This window comes from Harpia harpyja, chromosome Z (genome assembly GCF_026419915.1).
Source record: "Harpia harpyja isolate bHarHar1 chromosome Z, bHarHar1 primary haplotype, whole genome shotgun sequence".
Lineage (NCBI taxonomy): Eukaryota > Metazoa > Chordata > Aves > Accipitriformes > Accipitridae > Harpia > Harpia harpyja.
The window spans coordinates 80,805,332-80,825,465 of NC_068969.1; the positions used below are offsets into that span (position 1 = coordinate 80,805,332).

The window sequence follows — 20,134 nt, forward strand, 5'->3', positions numbered from 1 at the left end:
CCCATACTCCTTTCTTTCTTCGTTTGTCAATTAGTTTCATCTTGTTTGAAAGTCCTGTATGGCACAGGAGAGGAGGACAGTTTTTCTTACTCCAGTCCAAATATAATAGCAGTCAAGTCACACACAACACAAAATGCAAGCCAGATAAATGAAGTGACAGAAGAGCACCATAAGAAGCCATTGTATATCCCATAAAAAAACACCAAAACATTCAGATATAATAAAGTCCAAGAAGTGATGATTAAAGAACTTTAAATAATAGGTAGAGTTCTCTAGGAAATGTAGACAAAATGCATGAAATATGTGTGTGTGTATGTGTGCATAATTATTTTAAAGCTGGATACTGTTGTCTTGGTTTATTGCTCTTCGATCTGAGGCTGACCTAACACTATGCCTTGCAATACATGCCTGTATTTCTTGAGCCCTGGCTAATACGTGGGCTTCTTGTGGTGAGTCTGAAATTCCACTGCAGGGTTTGAGTGGAGAAACTCTTGTGGTTTATGGCATCATCAGTACCTTGAGATGGAAATGGGGCTTTATGGAAATCAATCTTCCTTAGAGGGCTCTGTACAATACAAAGTGCTTAAAAAATACTAAGTGAATGCTGCTTTTACTGTTCTGGCATTGGCCCAGCCACTGCTCGCTTACGGATGGTTATACTATAGGTGGGTGTTCTGCAGCCACAGCTCTTACCACTCTGGTTGAAAAATAGGAAAAAGAGGTGGGTGAGTGGTTGCAGAGGGAGTAGGCTATTGCTTTATCCTCTCTTCTAATTCTCAGACATAGTTTTTACCTCTTCTTTCCAAACCTCACCTGTCCAGCTGCTGTGAAAATGCAGCTTCATTCTTCATCTCCATGTGTTATTTTCCCTCCTAAAACTGCACTTCAGGAAGAGCAAAGCATGGCTTTAACCTTATTATACTACATCTTGTGTCAAAGGTTGTTCATAAGTCATGTAATACCTATAGTGCCTTCTTTGTGTGAGTGTAAATTCAGTGTTTTTCACTCCCTCAGATCAGTAAAAGAGCAGGTCTAAGCCACTGCATTACTGCATGTTTTGACCTACTGCTGCTGCTGTTTGCTATGTCCTTGCTGCTATGTGTGTACCACAGTATAACTGTTTTAACTATGCTCACACTGCTGTACTGTTCCTATGGTGAATTCTACATAGTAATTTGATTTGATTAATGGATTTTAGAAGGTGTTGTCCCCTCCTTCAAGCTCATGTGAATTGAGACCACCATGTTATAGGTAACCTTGCCTGTTTAGCTCCACCAAATTGAATTAATTACTCTGTAGTTCACTAAAGAAAAAATGTAGAAAACAATTCCAGGAGTTGATCACATAACAACGCTAATGTTGCATTTCTAATGACTTGGCAGCAATCATTTCTGACTAAGAGGACTGCAAGACATACAGGTATGTTTTAAGTAACTTATAAATGATGACTCCATTTACTGTGAGTTTTACAGATCCCTCTAGAGGTCTGACCCTTACTGTCCTATGTGGGCAAAATTGACATTGGCTTGCAGTCTTCAGTTCCCATTTGCCTTGTTCAAGATTGCAGGAGTATGGCCTTCCATCTATACAAGATGTTCTGTGTTACTATCACTGTTGATCCAAGCTCAGTTGGTCTGTCTGTGAGCAACAAAACTGAGAGTTTTACTTCCTTCACAAAACTGTTTAAACAGTTTCATTTCAGACATTGCCATCACTGAGGAACAGCTGAGGCAGTCTGTGATTGCCAAGAGATTCGCTTGGTTCTCTCTTTTGTGCACCATGATACTTTCCCTTTGCTCCATAATGTAATTCACAGTGCGTTTGGCCCTATATGAGCATTTATGTTTGTATGCAGCTTGCTATCCAGGCTATTCCTTGTTTTATTTTAAAACAGACATTTATGATTAATTTAGGGTCTGAACTGTAATCTGTTAAATTTCTGGGGTTTAGAATGCATGTTCAGGATTATGTTTCCATGTAAGATATATATAGATAGATAGATATAGATAGATATAGATAGGTAAAAAAGATCATTCATTTTATTTTAATAATTTATTTCAGCCTCCTAGTAGAGTGCAATAAATAAATAGGGTATAAAATATTTGCATCATTGTGGCTGTGTCCTGAGGAGTTTCATACACCACCATAACCTTGTCATCTTTTGTTTTTTATATACAAATCAAAACCAAGAGGCTTATAATCCTCCATATATTGATTTTTTATTATTAAGAAGTGAAAGTTGAAAGGCAGCTCTAAGCCTGCTTTATCAGCCACACTTGGACCAACTTCGGATGCCATTTCTAAGAGCTGGAGATGTGCCAAAGACATTAAAAGTTACTTTTTGCTTGCATTTCGCCAAGCTGTTCTTACTGCTCTCTTTTTATGAAAATAACTCATTTTATTTGCTTTGAAACAAATATTTGTATTCAGGGGAGTCTCTTCTGTATTAAGACAGAGTCTGTCTTTCCCCTGAGGTAAGAGGGTGGCTTGTAAAGTTATCAAAAGAAACTTGTAAGTATGAGCACTGTTATTTCCTTCAGAGTTTGCTATGCTACAAGTAATCTAATGACAGTTTATTGGTGTCCATTTGGGGAAATGGGATTGGTATTTTTATTTGAGAATTATTTCACTTGGGAAGCTCTGAACATAATAAGCATGAATGAAACAATCACGACGTAGTGTAATAAAGGTCATTGTCTGAGAGGATGAACTAGAAAAGGTGTTCATTGACTGATCATATCTTACATGTCCGAATATCATAGAAGTGAATCCTTCCAGCCATGTCCCACTGTCCTCCACTGAGAAAAGGAGCGTGAATGTTACCGCAACTCTCTAGATAGATTCTTTCTAAGTCTGTCTTTTCCTTTCAGTTCTTCTGTAGCTCAGTACATTTAAAACCTTACTGCAGGACAGAGTTGTTTGAATGTTCATAAAGGCAGGTCAAGTTCACAATAAACTGTTTATTCAAGGTTGCATATATGTAGGGCTCCACTGACTTCAGCCTTTCAAAGTCTGTGGCATGTTTTTCATTACAACATCATCATGAAGTAAGGGGAAATGTTGTCTATGTCCATTTTAAAGACAAGGATCTGAGACATGGACGGGCTGTAATTTGTCCAGAATGCACAAGAAGTGGCTGGTGAGTCTAGGATCAAAGCTTCAGTTTCCTTGGGGTTGCCCACCTCCAGCTCTTTTTCTGATTTCACAATATGAAGAGGCATTAAAAATGCAAAAGGATTGGTTTTCTTATCAGGTGACAAATGTTTGTAGTTTGTGAGATTTCTGTTTGATGGGTTAGGCCCTTCTTTAAAACCTAAGGATATGTATAGTTCGATCGCTCAGTTTGAATTTCCAAGTGTTGAGGTCGTTTGCACATGTAGTTCAAACAGTAGCTCTGGAGCTGCAAACTGACCAAAAATAATAAAGATTTTTTGCACATGGACCAAGGTCACTGTCCTGGTTTCAGCTGGGATAGAGTTAACTGTCTTCCTAGTAGCTGGTACAGTGCTATGTTTTGAGTTCAGAGCGAAGAATGTTGATAACACTGATGTTTTCAGTTGTTGCTCAGTAGTGTTTAGACTAATGTCAAGGATTTTTCAGCTTCTCATGCCCAGCCAGCGAGAAAGCTGGAGGGGCACAAGAAGCTGGCACAGGACACAGCCAGGGCACCTGACCCAAACTGGCCAACAGGGTATTCCATACCATGTGACGTCCCATCCAGTATAGGAACGGGGAAGTGGGGGGGCAGGGATTCGCCGCTCGGGGACTGGCTGGGTGTCGGTCGGCGGGTGGTGAGCAATTGCACTGCGCATCATTTGTGCATTCCAATCCTTTCATTATTGCTGTTGTCATTTTATTGGTGTTATCATTATCATTATTAGTTTCTTCTTTTCTGTTCTATTAAACCGTTCTTATCTCAACCCACGGGTTTTGCTTCTTTTACTGATTTTCTCCCCCATCCCACTGGGTGGGGGGGAGTGAGTGAGCGGCTGCGTGGTGTTTAGTTGCTGGCTGGGGTTAAACCGCGACAGTCACTTATATGCTCATGTCTATTATACCATACCAGGCCATTTGACTGGAAGAATGAGAGGGGTGGCACAGGCCTCAGCATGGCTTGAGTTTGAAGAATTTACTCAAGCAGAACTTCTGTTATGTTTGGAAAATTGAGTTTTGTCTAAGCAGAGGGTGAGGCCAGCAAATGGTGCTTGTTAATCTCCAACATTTGACATTCTCTTGCTTATTCTTCTGTGCAGTCCATACTGTGGATATGTATCATATTTTCCAGTGTCCTCCTCAACATGAATTGCTCATGAAAAATGTGTTTCTGTTCTTCTTGTACTGTTGTTGAGAGCTGAAAATAGTAGCTAAAGCTCCACAGTGTGTGAAATTCCTGGGAATTATGAATAACTGATACACAAAAATAATGGGTTTAGTATAATTCTAAATGTTCACATTCCTCTTCAGAATTTCCTTTCATAAGTAATGTTGTGACTGAGCTGCTTGTTAACACCATGAACATTTTAAATTTTACAGTGTTTTCCTGCTTACCTCAACCTTTACCACTTGCTGATCTATGTCCATGCAAAGTATCACTTAGCTTTTTGAATCAGTTTTAGATCAAAGGTACATACTTTCATTTAAATGTAAAATATCTCACGCAAAGCTGAATAATACCTATGTAAATAATGTTCCTTAATGAATAGAGTTCTCTGCAAGTAACTCGGTATCTCTAGAGATTGTTCGGAGCAAGCTGATGAAACCCAAAATGTGCAAAAGCAAAAATTGCACAGTATGTGGAATTTTTTTAAAGATCCTAACTGGCATAGGTAACTATGTTTCTCCTATCTGCTTTCTTAGCTGTCACCTAATTTCATTCTGTTATTTTGCCAGGGGGGGTTGTAAAAATTGTTCAGTTAAACCAGTCTCACAGTTTTCCCCAGAAGCAGCCAGCATTGTTTCCCTGCCCTTAAAGATTAATGTTGCATTTAGGACCCATGCTTGCCTGCATAGAAAACAGGTATCAATCCTTACCTTCATTTGGTGGGACTGCCAGCTTACCTATTATGAGTGTCTAACACTTGTCTCTGTCTTGCAGAGTTTCTCTGCTATTAGCAAAGGTGAGAGGCCAAGGAACCTCCAAATTCAAAGAGAAATATTAATAATTTAGGAATGCATTTTTTCAAATAATATTGTACATGACAATAACACTGTTCTGTGTCCTTAAACTGTTCTGTGTCCATCTGTTGCCTAGCACTTTACTATCAGCCACATTTTCAGCATAGAGAGAAAATAACATACTGAGAGGGAGGGTGGAGGGTTACTGCAGCACTTCCATTTATTTCTGCAGTGGATACCCTGCTGAAAGTTGCATTGACTGAACACAGGACAGACACAAAGATCAATCCTAGTGGGACCAAAACCCTTGAGGTAGTGCTTACTCAAAATCGATCAGTCTTTTCAGTTATCCCTGGCAGTGATGGCTGTTACATTTTCTTACCATTTCACTACAGCTTTTTCTTCCAACCTATACTGAGAGCATGGTCAGAGGTGCTGTCCTCATCCGTGTTCCATTCAAACTGCCGTTATTTTCAGTAATATCAGTAATTTTGTTATATCTCAGTCTGTCCATTCTTTCTGGATATGACACTACCGTAATCCAACAAAGTAATGTAGACTTTACTATGATAAAAAGATTTTCAGTGCTGATATAACCCGCTGAATTGCAGTAAATAATCACCAGGTTTTGGAGAATTCTGACATTTCCTTTTTCTTGTACAGCAGCTTAAACAGTCTTGTATTGTTACCCTTCAGGAATCATAATTCTGCTCCAATTTGCATGGTGTCCTTCTGTCTTCATTTTTTTGTACTGCACTGGTCAGAAGCTGGTGCTGAACATGTTTTAGAATGTGTATAAAACAGGAAGGTTTGCTGAATGAGGAGATGTGTAAAATACAAGGCAAAATCAAATACATTTAAAATATGCCAATGTGTAACATTATATCAACGCATATATCATTTGTGAATGTATCATACATACGTGTATAAAGTGTGTGCCCAAAGCTGATACTTTGCATTACTGTGTAACCTCGTTGCAGGATGTGGGATTGACATACCCATTGTTATGCATTGGTTTTCCTGCAAGCTGCGCACCAGGCAGTTTCATCTAAGTAGCTAAAAAAGCATCTCACTCCATGAATCATCCATTTGCCTGGCAAGCAGGGAAATACCCCTGTTCTAAGAGTTAAATGTCAGGTCTGAGGGAGAGTGAGAGGATTCAGTTTCTGCTCAAGCCAGTGGTGAGAGGAAGTTCATGTGCTTTGACTGCACCGAGCTTGAGGAAATGAAATTTGTAGCCTGAGTCGCAATAAGAAGCACACTTATTACTAACTCTTTGCAATTAATGTGATAGTCAGCAGTACAAAACCAGTATAAAATGCCTTCTCTGACTCAAGAAAGGACCTTCCCAGGACAGAGTGGAAATGCACTGTCTCTGTTGTACTGTTTGCAAAGCACTGTGGTTCTTAGGGCTATCAATCAGTTACCTCTCCAAGACCAATATAGGAAGATGCATTATTTAAAAAGCAGCTGTTGTTTTAATGTTCTTTACCATAGACTTACTTTGCTTCTGAGCACTGACTATGTATGTGCTTCTTGTTGAAGTCATTGAGCTGTCTTTGGTGAAAGAAGGAATCAAGGTGAATAACAAGCCAACTTTCTTTCTCAAAGCAGGACATATCTGGTCTCAGTGATGTCTTACCAGTAAAGTACTCTTAACTGTGACTTGAAATTGCTTCAGAGAATGGAACATACCAGGAAGCCAATTCTGCTTTCCTTTCCTGAGGTAGAACTACCTCAATCCATAGAGGGTGAATTGAAGTCAGAATTTTTTCTCTGCTTCTGTTGAACTCTAATTACACCAAGGAGGTGACTCAAAGTGCAGACACTGTGGAAAACAGTAGGAGATGTGCTAATTTAATTTTTTATTTGTTTTTTAATCAATACATTGACTTAGGTGTTCCCTGCCAGATTCTGCTCTGGCTTCTGCACTGAGCAGTCCTGTTGGAGTCACTAGGACTAGTCAGGGCACACATGATCCAAATTATTAATCTTCTTTGATATTGTTCTCAAATGCATCTATTAAATTAGCATTGCCTGTGGTTTTATGGGTGCTATTTCTGTTCCAACTTGTGTTTGGATTTCTCAGCTAAGGAAGAAAAATCCTATGTGGTTGTGGTCAGAAACAATAGAAATTGTGGAATTCGGCACAGCCCTGCCTGAATATGAGATTGTTTGGAAAATATCAGTGGCTCATCTATCAACTGTTAAATTAGCAGAAGAGTTCTCAGGAGGTGGTCATGGAATTACTACTACTGTGGCTTTCTATATTTCTTCTGTTTTACCGCCCTTAGGCTTACCACTTCAGAGCCTTCTTCCACCACACTGTGTCCCATCCATTTCTAAATATATCTCCTAAAACATTCAATATGTGTTTACTAATTGTGATCAGGCTAAAATTCAAGTGCTGTGCTTGTGGGACTTTTTTTTATCAGAAGCTGTATTTAAGTGATGACACACAGTAATTTGTTCATTCTTCTGTCAGTGTAATTTACAAGGCAACGACAGATAAACATAGCTATACAAGATTCATTTACAGTGACACAATGGCAGATACACAGAGCAGAACCCTGCCTATGAGATAAAGTGGACTGAGTGACTTATGCAGTAATTAGGGGATAATTGTCATTAACCTCGCAAACAGTAGTTTACCCATATTGTTTAAAAGGCTCCAGGATGCATAATGACAAGGTAATCTGTCAAAGCGCTAGGGGGAAATATTAATAAGATTTGTGCAAGCCTGGATAGAAAATATGCAGAAAGCGGCCACATTAAGCTAATTGGTGGATGAATATACACTTGTAAAAGTGCTTCTAATGGCACGTTTGCTGCTCTCCAAATGACTGCTGTTAATGTGGAGAAGTGGGCTGCCTAGAAAGTCAGGACTGCTGGGACAAGAGGGTATTAAGACATGCAGGCACAGTTATTATTACTTTGTACACTGTAATATAATATCCCCACTTTCTTTTGCATTTCAGTGCCTCTAATATGTGCAAACTGATACCTTACTTCATGTACCTAGCATTTTTATATTGCAGTGACCTCTGCCTTTTTGGTGTCATTTCTGCACCCTGCTGTCTCCCTTTTGCATCATGTTGCCACCTATGACACACCTCAGGTTTTTGGTGTAAATTTTTTATGTAAACAATCAAAGGAAAAAGGCCTCATTAAGACAGTGGTGTATATATTGCAAGTAATAATGTATAGTCCCCTAATGAATACTGAAGATGGAAATCAAAATCCCGATTCTGCTGCCATTCATATACCCAGCATATAGTACAGCTGAATCCCCTTATTGAGGCCCAGTTTGGGTTCAGTCAGAAAACCAAGCATGTAATGAAATCCAGTTTATGACTATAACTTATTGACACTTTTACTCTAGTGTTTTTGTCCTTGGGCAACTTCTCAATTACTTACAATGCCCCTGGTTAGGCAAATTTCTTACTGACTTCCTTGGAAGTTTTACGTACAAGCCTGGGAAGGCTCAGCTTTTGTTGCTTACATTTTCCAGTTAGGGTTATGACTTTAGTCAGTTCAGATTTAAAGTGAGAAAACGACCATCTGATAATCTGATTTGACTTGACTGTTAGATGTCTTGGCCTGCTTTTGGTGCAGTCCATGTTAGATGGAGCAAGGATGTCAGATGTGATTTGTTTGTATTATCACATTGTGCACTGGGGAAGGTCTTGGCTGAAGAGAGCCTGGGTGTCTCTCGTGGCTGTGTGTATTGCAAATACAATACCTCATCGGTGCTCTTTGTGAATGTTCCCTGTTTCTCATAAAAATTACGTGTCATTCTTTTAGTGTTGGTGAAACTGAGGCTTAACATGACTTTACTTTTCACTGAGTTATGCAGCACTGACACCAAACTGTAAAACCAGAAGTGATTTCAGGGACTGATAGTATCAAGGCAAATTTTCTTAAAAAATGGGCAACTATATATGCAAAAATTGGTGAATGTGAGTACAAAAATCTATCATTGCTATGGTTATATGCATGCTGGGTCTTCCCTACTCGTTTACATGCAAAATTGTGTTGTAAAGTTAATTTATAGCTGGAATTATTTCAGTGGTTTGCCATGCTTGTGTCTCTTTTTACATTCTCTCCTGAAAAGTCCCCGTGGCACCTCATAGAGTCTAGAATTTTTGCCTTCATACACCGTGTGCTTGGTGGTTTGATTGCTTCTAGGAGCCATGTCTGCCTAAGGGCAAACACTCTGTTACTTGCCACAAGTTAGTAGCAAAGCTACTTCAGAGACATTTCAATGAATTCTCCACTCTCACAAGTTGTAGAGAAGCAAAGGTATCAAAATATTCCTCTATACTTGGGGTCCAAGGGTGTGGATTTCAAGGCTGTTTAAGGAATTGGAATACCCAATTTCTATAGAATCTTGATATTCTACCATTTGATGAATGTGAGAAAAAATGCTTCACCTTTAGTGTCCATTAAAAGTGTTTTCATGAGCAGATACCGTAAAGCATCTGTTCACCTCACATTAACTCCTCATTTAGGAAAGTCTTTAGAAATCTTTTGAAAGTCTCAACCAGAATTGATGGTGAATGGAAAAAATGTCTGCATTTGAAAATTTGTGCAGTTCTTGGGGGGAGAGGGGCAAAATACTTGGGAAGTGGCACTGGTATTTCAAAATAAATAATGAGATAATGACAACTGCTGAAAGGTTACTTTGGATTTTTTTAAAGCTACTGAATCAATATGTATCCATGCTAACAGGAGTTCCGCCGTTACCAGTTAGTGACATATTTTGCCGTTTAATCGTTGTCACCAACATGACAGTTGTAAATCAAACCAAATTTTGTTGAAATCACAGGAGTTATACCACTGTAAAGCTAGTAAATGCAAGAAGAGTATCAGGCTCTGGCTGTGCTTAGATTCTTTTCATCCAAGTGTGGACAGAGGTTTACTGTGAAAAAAACTTGCCAGGCACCCAATTGTAAAGAGGCTTGATGTAGTTGCTATGATTAAATGAAGCTTGAGCTGCTGTGATTAAATATATTGTAACCCACAGTGATCTATCATAGTTTTAAAAATAAAAATGCTGTATGCAGTGTTATTCAGGAAAAAAAAGTCATCATCTTGTGAATTATACATTCTTATCTCGTCCATAATCAAGAGCATTCCATAACAAAGTGAATATTTTATCAAAAGTCAAACAATATGTTTTAAAAACCAGAAGAAGCATTTAAAACTAGTGCCCTTGCATCCTAATAGTTTTACTGGAGTTGCAGAGGTGATACACATTCTTGAAGAGCAGGAAAGAGTCCAAGTTAAAGTTTCTTTTCTGAAAACAGTAAGAGACTCTCTCCCCTACCCCCAGTTCGCATGGATGCATTATAGTTGGCATTTGACAGAGTGTCATCATCTTTCAGGGCAATGCTTTCAAATGTATTTTAAGGTTGGTGAACCTGAAAAATGAAAAGGCATTCTTCAGTTGGGGTGCCCTATGAGGAAGTTCAATCCCTGACAGGAATCATGTGTTGGGGATCCAGTATTTTCATACTGCTCCCTGCAAATTAGTCCAGAACCAGTGGTTCAGCAGGTTGCTTGTGCAAGAGTCTGTGCTGCTGGCATATGTCATTGGGATGAGATATAAAACAGAGGACCTGCATACTTTCGGTCAGTAAAGACCCTGTAGGCCATTTAGAGAGAACGTGGGTGGTTAACGGTGGTGTCCTGGCTAGGTTGCAGCTGTGGTTATTGCATTCCACCTCCTTACGTTCCATCTGCAGTTTCAGCAGGATATAGTGTTCCTCACTTTCACTCTGAAACCATTGAGCAGTGCTCCTGTGCATCGTTACATAGCCGCTGTGCTCCACCATGGTCGTACGCCCCCAATATATATTCAAACAGATTTGGTTCCACATCATGTTTCAGGGCTAAGTTATGTTAAAATTACTTTCCAACATGGTCAGTGGAATTACTCTGGATTTAAAGTGCAATTACTCTGGATCTTAAGTGCAGCCAGATTTGACCCAGTGTCTACAATACCAGTTAGTAAAGTTTGCAAAGGTCTTTGGGAGTCCTTTCGATCAAAACACAAAGCTTTTTGCTGCTGAATACATAAGAAGACCTGGAGTCTAAGGAGCAACCAGAGCAAGTACTGTTACAAACTGGCAGCAAAAGTAAATGTAAGCATTTGAATATATACTGCCAGTGTCATTCTCAGTGGTACTTTGGGGAAAGACAGCCTCCTTCTCTTCCTCTGTGGTAACATGCTGGTATCCTCATGCATACCGTTTGTCTTTGGGTCAAAGAAGGCAAGTCCAACAGGTAAGAGAAAGAGGGTGTCAGAACGGAAGAAGATCTATCACTCTTGATTTTTCTAGCAGAGTGGAGGCTGCAGTGAAGCCAAAAGGTAAAGATTTCCATTATTGACTGAGAACTCAGTAGTGCTGCACTGTGTTTGTTCCTGCTGCAGCAGTATAACTCAAGGAAAGGACTGCTGACACTTCAACATGAGTTTGTTCATATGGTTTCAGTGGGTGAAGGGAGGTGGTGGGAGGTGGATGAGAAGTGACAGATGTGGGGAAAAAATTTAACCGTGGCTCTTTCAGGCTGGGTATGTTAAATCTCATACCAGTTGCACATATATAATCATGGTGAGCAAGTATGCATGCCTTTTCTTCATGTTTACAGGAGCAAAGGTGAGTTAGGTTCAGCATGGTAAAAACAGCTATCAGAAAAATGAATATGTGATTGTATGTGTGAGTGTACATTTCTGTGGAAAACTAGATATAGGGCTTACTTCCGTCCTACTGAGGTCAGTGGGAATTAGCCAAAACGAGCAAGAGGTGTTGCACATTGCCCCATCTGTATTAATGTGAGTTGGTGTGCTGCTGCACACTTCTGGTAACTTTTACCCCAGGAGTAGTAGGACTACCCATAGTGTAACAGCTTGAAATTTAATTGGGAGGCAAAGAGATGCTCCTGGGAAATTCAGCCAAACAAAACCAACAAACCCTAAATCATGGAAATTATGTAGGCTTTTCTTTATTAGAAACAAATGCTGATTTTTTTTTTTCTGTCTACACCCTAATTAAAACCATCCTCTGCAATTATAGTATGACCAAATGAATATCTTTCAGTCTGCTTTTCAGCTGCTACAGCTGCACTCAAAATGTTTCCTTGAGATCAGCTAGAAAATATATAGCTCTTTAAGAAGGCCTTATAGAAAAAAGATTTGTGATAAACACTAGGCTTGCTTAATTATTAAATCAAATATGTATCTATGTAATGTTTTGTAACATGGATACTTAGCTGATACACATCAAAAGCAGCAGTTTATGGTGTGTATGCAAACTTGCTAAAATATGAAGGCTAGCAATGTGTTTTTCTATATAACTTTGAGTGGTTCTCAGAAGTTACCACAGTAGTGCCCCAAAATAATCCTTGAGTGCTTCCCAGAACATAAGGCTTGTTTAAGAAGCAATTTTAACTTTTTTGTAACCTTTCTATTAATCTCAACTCTTGTATAATCATCTCTCACTATGTATTCAGCCAGGTGTATACATACTTTTACCTATGCCAAGAAGTTAATTAGTAAGATAAAAATAGAACTGCAAAAAGTCTGTGGTGTGTATATGTATGTACATACATGTGTCTGTGTGAGTGTAGACATATAAAATTACCTGCAGGTAATGCAGGCACAGGAGTCAATGGAGCTTCTCACACAAAGTAAGAGTTTAAAACAAGTGATTTCATAACAAAAGTTCAAGGTTTACAGTGTATGTTTATAGTGTATGTTTGTGTAGACTGTCCTTATTTTCTAAATAGGCAGTCTTTAAATTGGGAGGTTTTAAAGCTGAATTGAAAGCTTGACATTTTTAAAGCCTAAAGGCCCTCAGGAGATGAAGACTCATCTTCACAATCCTCCCCAATTAAGCTTCTAAAACTTACAGTGATCTTTGTGTCCATCTTCTGTTGTAGCCTGTTTGCATCATCCAAGATAATCATCTTGATGCCCATCACTTGTTCTATCTGACTCAGAAGTTTAAGACAAGATGTACCCTAATATATCCTGGCACATCTCTTCCTAACATATGGTCAGCAAAAATGTGGAGGCAGGTTCAGGGTGATTAACCATGACATTACTTTATAGATCTAATGTAGTATGTGTGTATGTGATTCCATACCTATAAAAATAATAGTCAAGCATGTGTTTAGAGTTGGAAAAAGATTCAAGGTTATGTCTTGCATCCTTGGAGGTTAATTTAATATGATTTGGACATTAAAAGATTTTCTCCATCTGAAATTGTGAGCTACCCACACATAAAATAAAATAAAAATAAAAACAAGGCTGTATGGGCAAAGAAGGAAGAGCATCACTGTATGGTGTACGGGTTGGGCTTACCTGTCTACTGCCTGGCTTAGAGCTGTAAGCGTGCAGTGGTATCTCTATACTCACTGACTTCCTTGTACACATTGTCACAGGAGGCTTGGCTTAATCAGTTATGAGCTGAAAAAAGTAATATAAATTGGAACCTTTTGTCATGAAATATTTAAATGTGGATATGATTTAATGGCTTTGGGGAGAAAATTTAGCATGAGAGATTGTAAGAAACAAGAAATCGATTACATGTATGAAAGGACTTGAACCTCTAATCAAGTATTACCATATACAGAGAGATCCCTAGCTAGTTATAGCTTAATTCAAAGGGGATAATGGTTAGATTTTTTGTTAATTTTAAGTTTTATCAAAAAATGACAATCCTATTCGCTCTTTATCTAGTTTTGCATAATACGTACTTACAATGATTTATGGAAAGCCATCACTATGTAAATATTGAAGCATATGCTACACAGTATCCATAAGTAGTGTGCTGTCTATGAAATACAGGCATGTGTGCAATTTTTCCTTACTTCTGCTGGGGAAAAAAGCCAAACAACTTTTTGCTGAAAATTAACAAGGTATAGGTTGATATAACTAGTAGGACTAGGCAAGGATCATTTAAGAGCAGCTTTCTGATTCCCTGCTGTTTCTATGACAGCGAGGGTAACCCCATGACAATCACACCCTTGACTGCCAGTTTCTCTGATCAGTGGGACTTAGCAGCTGCTGAAGGTCCCGCCCTCCTCCTTGCAAATCCTTAAACTAAATGAAACAAAGGGTGGTGGTGTCTCATTGGGAGGTAGATCATGTAGTCAACTGCCAGCTTCTTGAGTTAAGCTGAGGAACAAATCCCCGAAAGCATACTGGGAGGCCCCGCTTTTAGACGATGTCTGTCTGTTCTGTGCACGCAAGGAGCTGGTTGCGCTGCCACTGGGTGAGGGACTGTGTGATACCACCTTCTGCTTACATGTGGGAGTCTGTTACAGGATCTGTACCTACTGTTCTCATGAGTTATTGTCATGCTGACTGTATTTAATTTTTATTTACTTAAATATCCATTTTTGTAAAGCATCCATCTGTTACATAAGCCTGTGAGTGATTTACAAATTAAAGCAAAAACAAAACAAATTACTACGAGTAGTACATTACAAAGCAGCCTGCAGCTGGCTGCAGACAGGAATCCTAATTCAATACATATAAGCTGTGTAAATTAGACAATGTTATTTCCATCTTTGAACAATGCAAGTTACAGTTAGAAGGAATTAATACTTGTGGCTTGGAATTAGAAATGTGTGTGTATAGATTGGGTCAGAGGTGACAGTGAAGGTCTGGAGACCAAAATCTGAACCGAGTCTCATTTTGCAGTTCCAGGTAGGAATTACTCAAACGTAGAACTGGTATGGCTGGCTGGAAGTTGTGGGAGAAGTAGGTTTAAGAAGTTTTGGGTCACACTCATGAGGAAAGTAGCCAAAGTTAGCTGGGTGGGGAAAAAATGTAATCTTAGAGCTTTAAAATATGAACCTGTCCTTTAATTGTTTGTTTGTAGTGTTGATGGGTTTTTTTTCTCCCTCCCCTCGCCTCATTTTGGTTTGGTTTTGTTTCACTTCATTTTATTATTGGATGGGGTTTTTTGGTGTTCTGGATGATTTCTACTAGATAGCACTGACTGCCTGTAAAATACTGCTCCATCAGACTGGTAGATCTGGGAGGATGTAGAAATTAGAGACGTCGACAGCGTTTAAAGGTGTCCTAAGGTGGGGACATTTCCTGATGAGTGCTGCAAACCAGGACCAGCATCTGCATCGTGGTGGTTCCTTTGTCACTGTGTAAATACACGCTGAACATTTTCTGCATAGAGGTGCTTTCTGGGGCTTTCCATCTGGGTCAGGTGGGTAAGATTGTCCCTAATTAATTGCTGTTGAAGGTTTCATAGTCTTGTAAAGTTTGATTGCGAATGGTCATGTGTGGAGCTTTTCTAAAGGTTTTACAGTAGCATCTAAGGTACTGAAACATACATGGCACTGACCTTCGTCATTAACTTTGTATCCAGAGAGGTGACACAGATCCGAACTGAAATAATAAAACCAGCTGTAATCAAATAAATATATGCTTTACTATTTGGGGCAAATTGCATTTTCCAGTACTGTAGGAAATGGGAGGGGAGAGAAGAATCAATCCTCTGAAGACTGAAGATAATAAAATAAATAAATAAATAAGACCTGGGGGAAAAAAAGGCAAGCTATTTGCAGGCTTCAAAATCAAACAAGAGCTAGTGGTTTTTGCAATACTGTGTAGTCCAAAGTGTTCGGATAAGGTTCTGAAGCTGAGATTCAAGATTTAAAAAGATCAGAGACAGTACGGTGGAGTATCTTTCAAGGGTTTCAAACTGTTTAATGCATGAGGAAGCATTGGAATAATTCTGGTTTGATGGCCTGCAACAGTGCTTGTTGGTTATAGTTACTGTGCTGATGTTATGTCCAGCATTTGCCCAAAAGGAAAGATGCCAATAAAATGATGTATTCATTATATAAGTATTTTAATATGTTTTTATCAATACATGCTGGAATGGATTGCCTGACATTACATTGCAGAATTTTTAAGTCCTACCTTCAGGCAAATCTCATGCTTACTAGCAAAAATGAAAGTGTGAAATGCTTTTTAATGTATATTTAACAACAGATAGTCTAGTGATTACTGATGTGTATTCTCTCTGGATTTTTCCCTTGCTATCAGAAGGCAATGTTAAGAGACAACATTTTTACACATTTATGCTATCTACATCCATCAGATGCTTACTTTTTACATATTTTTAACTGTCATTTATAACAAGGCTGCAAAAAAGTCATCTCTTAAGTCTAAACCATACAAAGATTGCAAGCTTAGAATCAATTGCCAGTAATAGTCCAGTTATGCTTAAAACCAGTGCCCCAATTTCTACCTTTTGATGCAAGTTTATAATGAATATGTTTTTCAGTATTGCTGTCATGGGAAAAAAAAGAAAAAAGGAAAAAAAAAAAGGAGTAAGGTACAAGTATTATGTGCTATTTTTAAGACTTTTGCCTTGCATCAAAATTTCTTGTGAGATGGCCCATGAGTGACTTCAGTCTTATGTCTGCTTATATTTAAGAAGCAAAGCTATCAAATGCATTTATTTAGCTCTTTCTCATAGTGTCACCATTTAATAGTGATTAAGGTACAATTTTCTATATTTTATAATGGAGTGCACAGTAACAACTCATGTTTTACGCTAATGTATGCTAAACAGTAGCATTGTACATAGATCACTGTTGTTAACATAAAAGTATTGAAAGCATTTTAGATCGCAGAGCCCCATGGTCTACATTTTGTTTGCTCTGACATTATTAAACTCAATCTGTTTCTCTGACGGTGACTCTAATTACTGTATTTGCATGGCTGGAAAGTTTGCATTTTTTGGTCAAGTTCTATTAACGCTGTTTGCATGTTGTTTTTTGAGCTTAGTGTTTCATGTTCAGGCAGCAGAGCACCTTCTATTGAATTCAATAATTATGCAGAATCAATAAGTTTTCTTTGTGTTTGTCTTTGTTGTTTCTTTGATATGGCCTCTAGGATGCTGCAGGCAAGGTGCTGGACCGCTGGGCCATCATGTCCAGGGAAGAAGAGATCATTACCCTTCAGCAGTTCCTGAGATTTGGAGAAACCAAATCCATTGTGGAGCTGATGGCAATTCAAGAAAAAGAAGGGCAGGCTGTGGCTGTGCCATCTTCAAAGACAGATTCAGATATAAGGACTTTTATTGAAAGCAATAATCGCACCAGGAGCCCAAGTCTCCTTGCTCACCTGGAGAATAGCAACCCTTCCAGCATTCATCATTTTGAAAACATCCCAAATAGTCTTGCATTCCTGCTTCCATTCCAGTACATAAATCCAGTCTCTGCTCCGCTACTGGGGCTGCCTCCAAATGGCCTCCTGCTGGAACAGCCAGCAATGAGGCTCCGTGAACCAAGCCTTACGACCCAAAATGAATATAATGAGAGCAGTGAATCTGAAGTTTCCCCTACACCTTTCAAGAATGAGCAAACATCCAGCAGGAATGCTTTGACCAGCATCACAAATGTTGAGCCCAAAACTGAGCCAGCCTGCGTCTCTCCTGTTCAGACACCTACACCTGTCAATGATTTATCAAAACCAGAACACACTAAAAGCTCATTTCGCATTCACAGAATGAGGAGAATGGGGTCGGCCTCCAGGAAAGGAAGAGTGTTTTGCAATGCATGTGGCAAAACTTTCTATGACAAAGGTACTCTTAAAATCCACTACAATGCTGTTCACCTGAAAATCAAGCACCGGTGCACTATTGAGGGCTGCAACATGGTCTTCAGCTCTCTCAGAAGCCGCAATCGCCACAGTGCTAACCCCAATCCCCGCCTCCACATGCCTATGTTAAGGAATAACCGCGACAAAGATCTAATTCGTGCTACATCAGGTGCCGCCACTCCAGTCATAGCAAGTACAAAATCCAGCCTAACTTTAACAAGCCCTGGGCGTCCACCAATGGGGTTTACCACTCCCCCTCTAGATCCTGTACTACAGAACCCTCTTCCCAGTCAGCTGGTGTTCCCAGCTTTAAAGACTGTCCAACCTGTTCCTCCTTTTTACAGAAATTTACTTACTCCTGGAGAGATGGTGAGTCCTCCAACCTCACTCCCTACCAGTCCAATAATACCAGCAGTGAGTGGCATGGAGCAGCATCCCCCTCCTCCTTCAGAGTCATCAGTACCTTCAGTGCTGATGCCCACCCCAGAGCCTAATGCTGACCTTGCCCCCAAGAAGAAGCCAAGGAAGTCGAGCATGCCAGTTAAAATTGAAAAGGAAGTTATTGATACTGCCGATGAGTTTGATGATGAAGACGAAGAGGTGAATGACAGCAGCACGATGGTGAATGACATTGGTCATGACAATCACTGCCATTCTCAGGAGGAAATGAGCCCAGGACTGTCTGTGAAAGACTTTTCCAAAAGTGACAGAAGCAGATGCATTTCCAGACCAGACATAAGAAGGGCAGACAGCATGACATCAGAAGACCAGGAGCACGAGAGAGACTATGAAAATGAGTCAGAGTCATCAGAGCCCAAATTGTGTGAGGAATCCATGGAAGGCGATGATCGCCTCCACGAAACTGGTGAAAAATCTATGATGCACAGTGACAGACCAGATGAAAACCACAATGACTCTTCCAACCAGGATGTCATTAAGGTGAAGGAAGAGTATACAGACCCTACATATGATATGTTCTACATGAGCCAATATGGACTGTACAATGGAGGCAGTGCCAGTATGGCTGCCCTTCATGAAAGTTTTGCTTCTACATTCAACTACAGCAGCCCTCAGAAGTTCTCCCCAGAAGGTGAAATGTGCTCCAGTCCAGACCCCAAGATCTGCTATGTGTGCAAGAAAAGTTTCAAGAGTTCCTACAGTGTGAAGCTTCACTACAGAAATGTTCATTTAAAAGAGATGCATGTCTGCACAGTGGCTGGCTGTAACGCTGCGTTCCCATCACGGAGAAGCCGAGACAGGTCAGTAAATATTAATTGATTTTCTACATTATTGAATGTGTTGAATTATGTAAGAATAGGCAGTTTAGGATATATGAAGAAATAGAGAGATGCACAGTAATGACAAGTGACAATCGTGTTCCCATGACACTGAGAGAGTTTTATCACTTTAAGATTTTCATTGTTGCTTGGCATTTGGAATAGTATATATTGTGCCATCCTTTTAAGTGACTGGCTAGATAATAAATGTCATTATTCTTTCTGTGTGCCTGTGAACATGTGTATTGTACTTCTGTTTATAAGCTGAAGCTTTTATTACATTTATTTTCTTCTCCTGCACCTTTTAAAACAAGAAAAGCTTCTATTAAATATATAGTAAATTATATACAATACAAATATCTTCATGCATGCATATCAAACCATAGAAGTAGGAAGCAGGGTGAGGGGTGGATGGACAGTTGGATGAATGGATGGAGAAAGAGAATGGAAGGACTGGAATAGAAGAATGATTTCCATCCCCATAGGGTCATATAAAAGCAAACAGGAGGCATTAGAAGATTATTCTTTCTTCTCTTCAGTTTTAAAAACTAGCTGCTATGTTGTAGCAAGAACAAGTAAATATTAAGAAAATAGTTGTCTCTTTCTTTGGTAGAATTTATACACCTCTCTATCCACTATGGTCATTTAGTCTACTTTATCTTCTTTTCTTCATGTGAACAACTCCCTTCCTCACTGATGGGAATTATGCACACTCAGAAAGGAGAGGCTAGACCCCTACATATTTTTAAGATCAACCAGGGTATATTTTGCTGGCCCTTCAGATGACATCATGCCTTAGCTATGCTGCATCAATACTGAAACAGTTGGGCTTAAACAGAAGCAGCTGGTCCTTAAACTCTTAGGTTTGGGGTTTTTTTATACACTATTCTTTTTCACTCCTGAGGAAAATGTAATATAAATGGAATTTGTCAAGGTGGTAGGATAACACAGTTATTTTATACTTGTGGATAAAAACTCTCACATGTGATGATGATCATATTGTCACATAACAAAATCTCTCTGGTTCATGGAGTGATGGTGAGATTGGGTTGTCTCTTTTCCTTTACTTGTGTTTCATATATTTTCATTATGTTGTAAA

At 39.3% G+C, this 20,134-nt stretch overlaps 1 protein-coding gene across 1 annotated transcript in view; it reads left to right on the plus strand.

Annotated features, from left to right (window-relative positions):
- Window positions 1-20,134, plus strand: part of BNC2 (basonuclin 2) — a 342,980-nt gene that overhangs the window by 291,259 nt on the left and 31,587 nt on the right. The window contains exon 5 of the mRNA XM_052778116.1: window positions 17,051-19,017. Coding sequence (XP_052634076.1) covers window positions 17,051-19,017 — 1,967 coding nt within the window. The remainder of the gene's footprint in view (window positions 1-17,050; window positions 19,018-20,134) is intronic.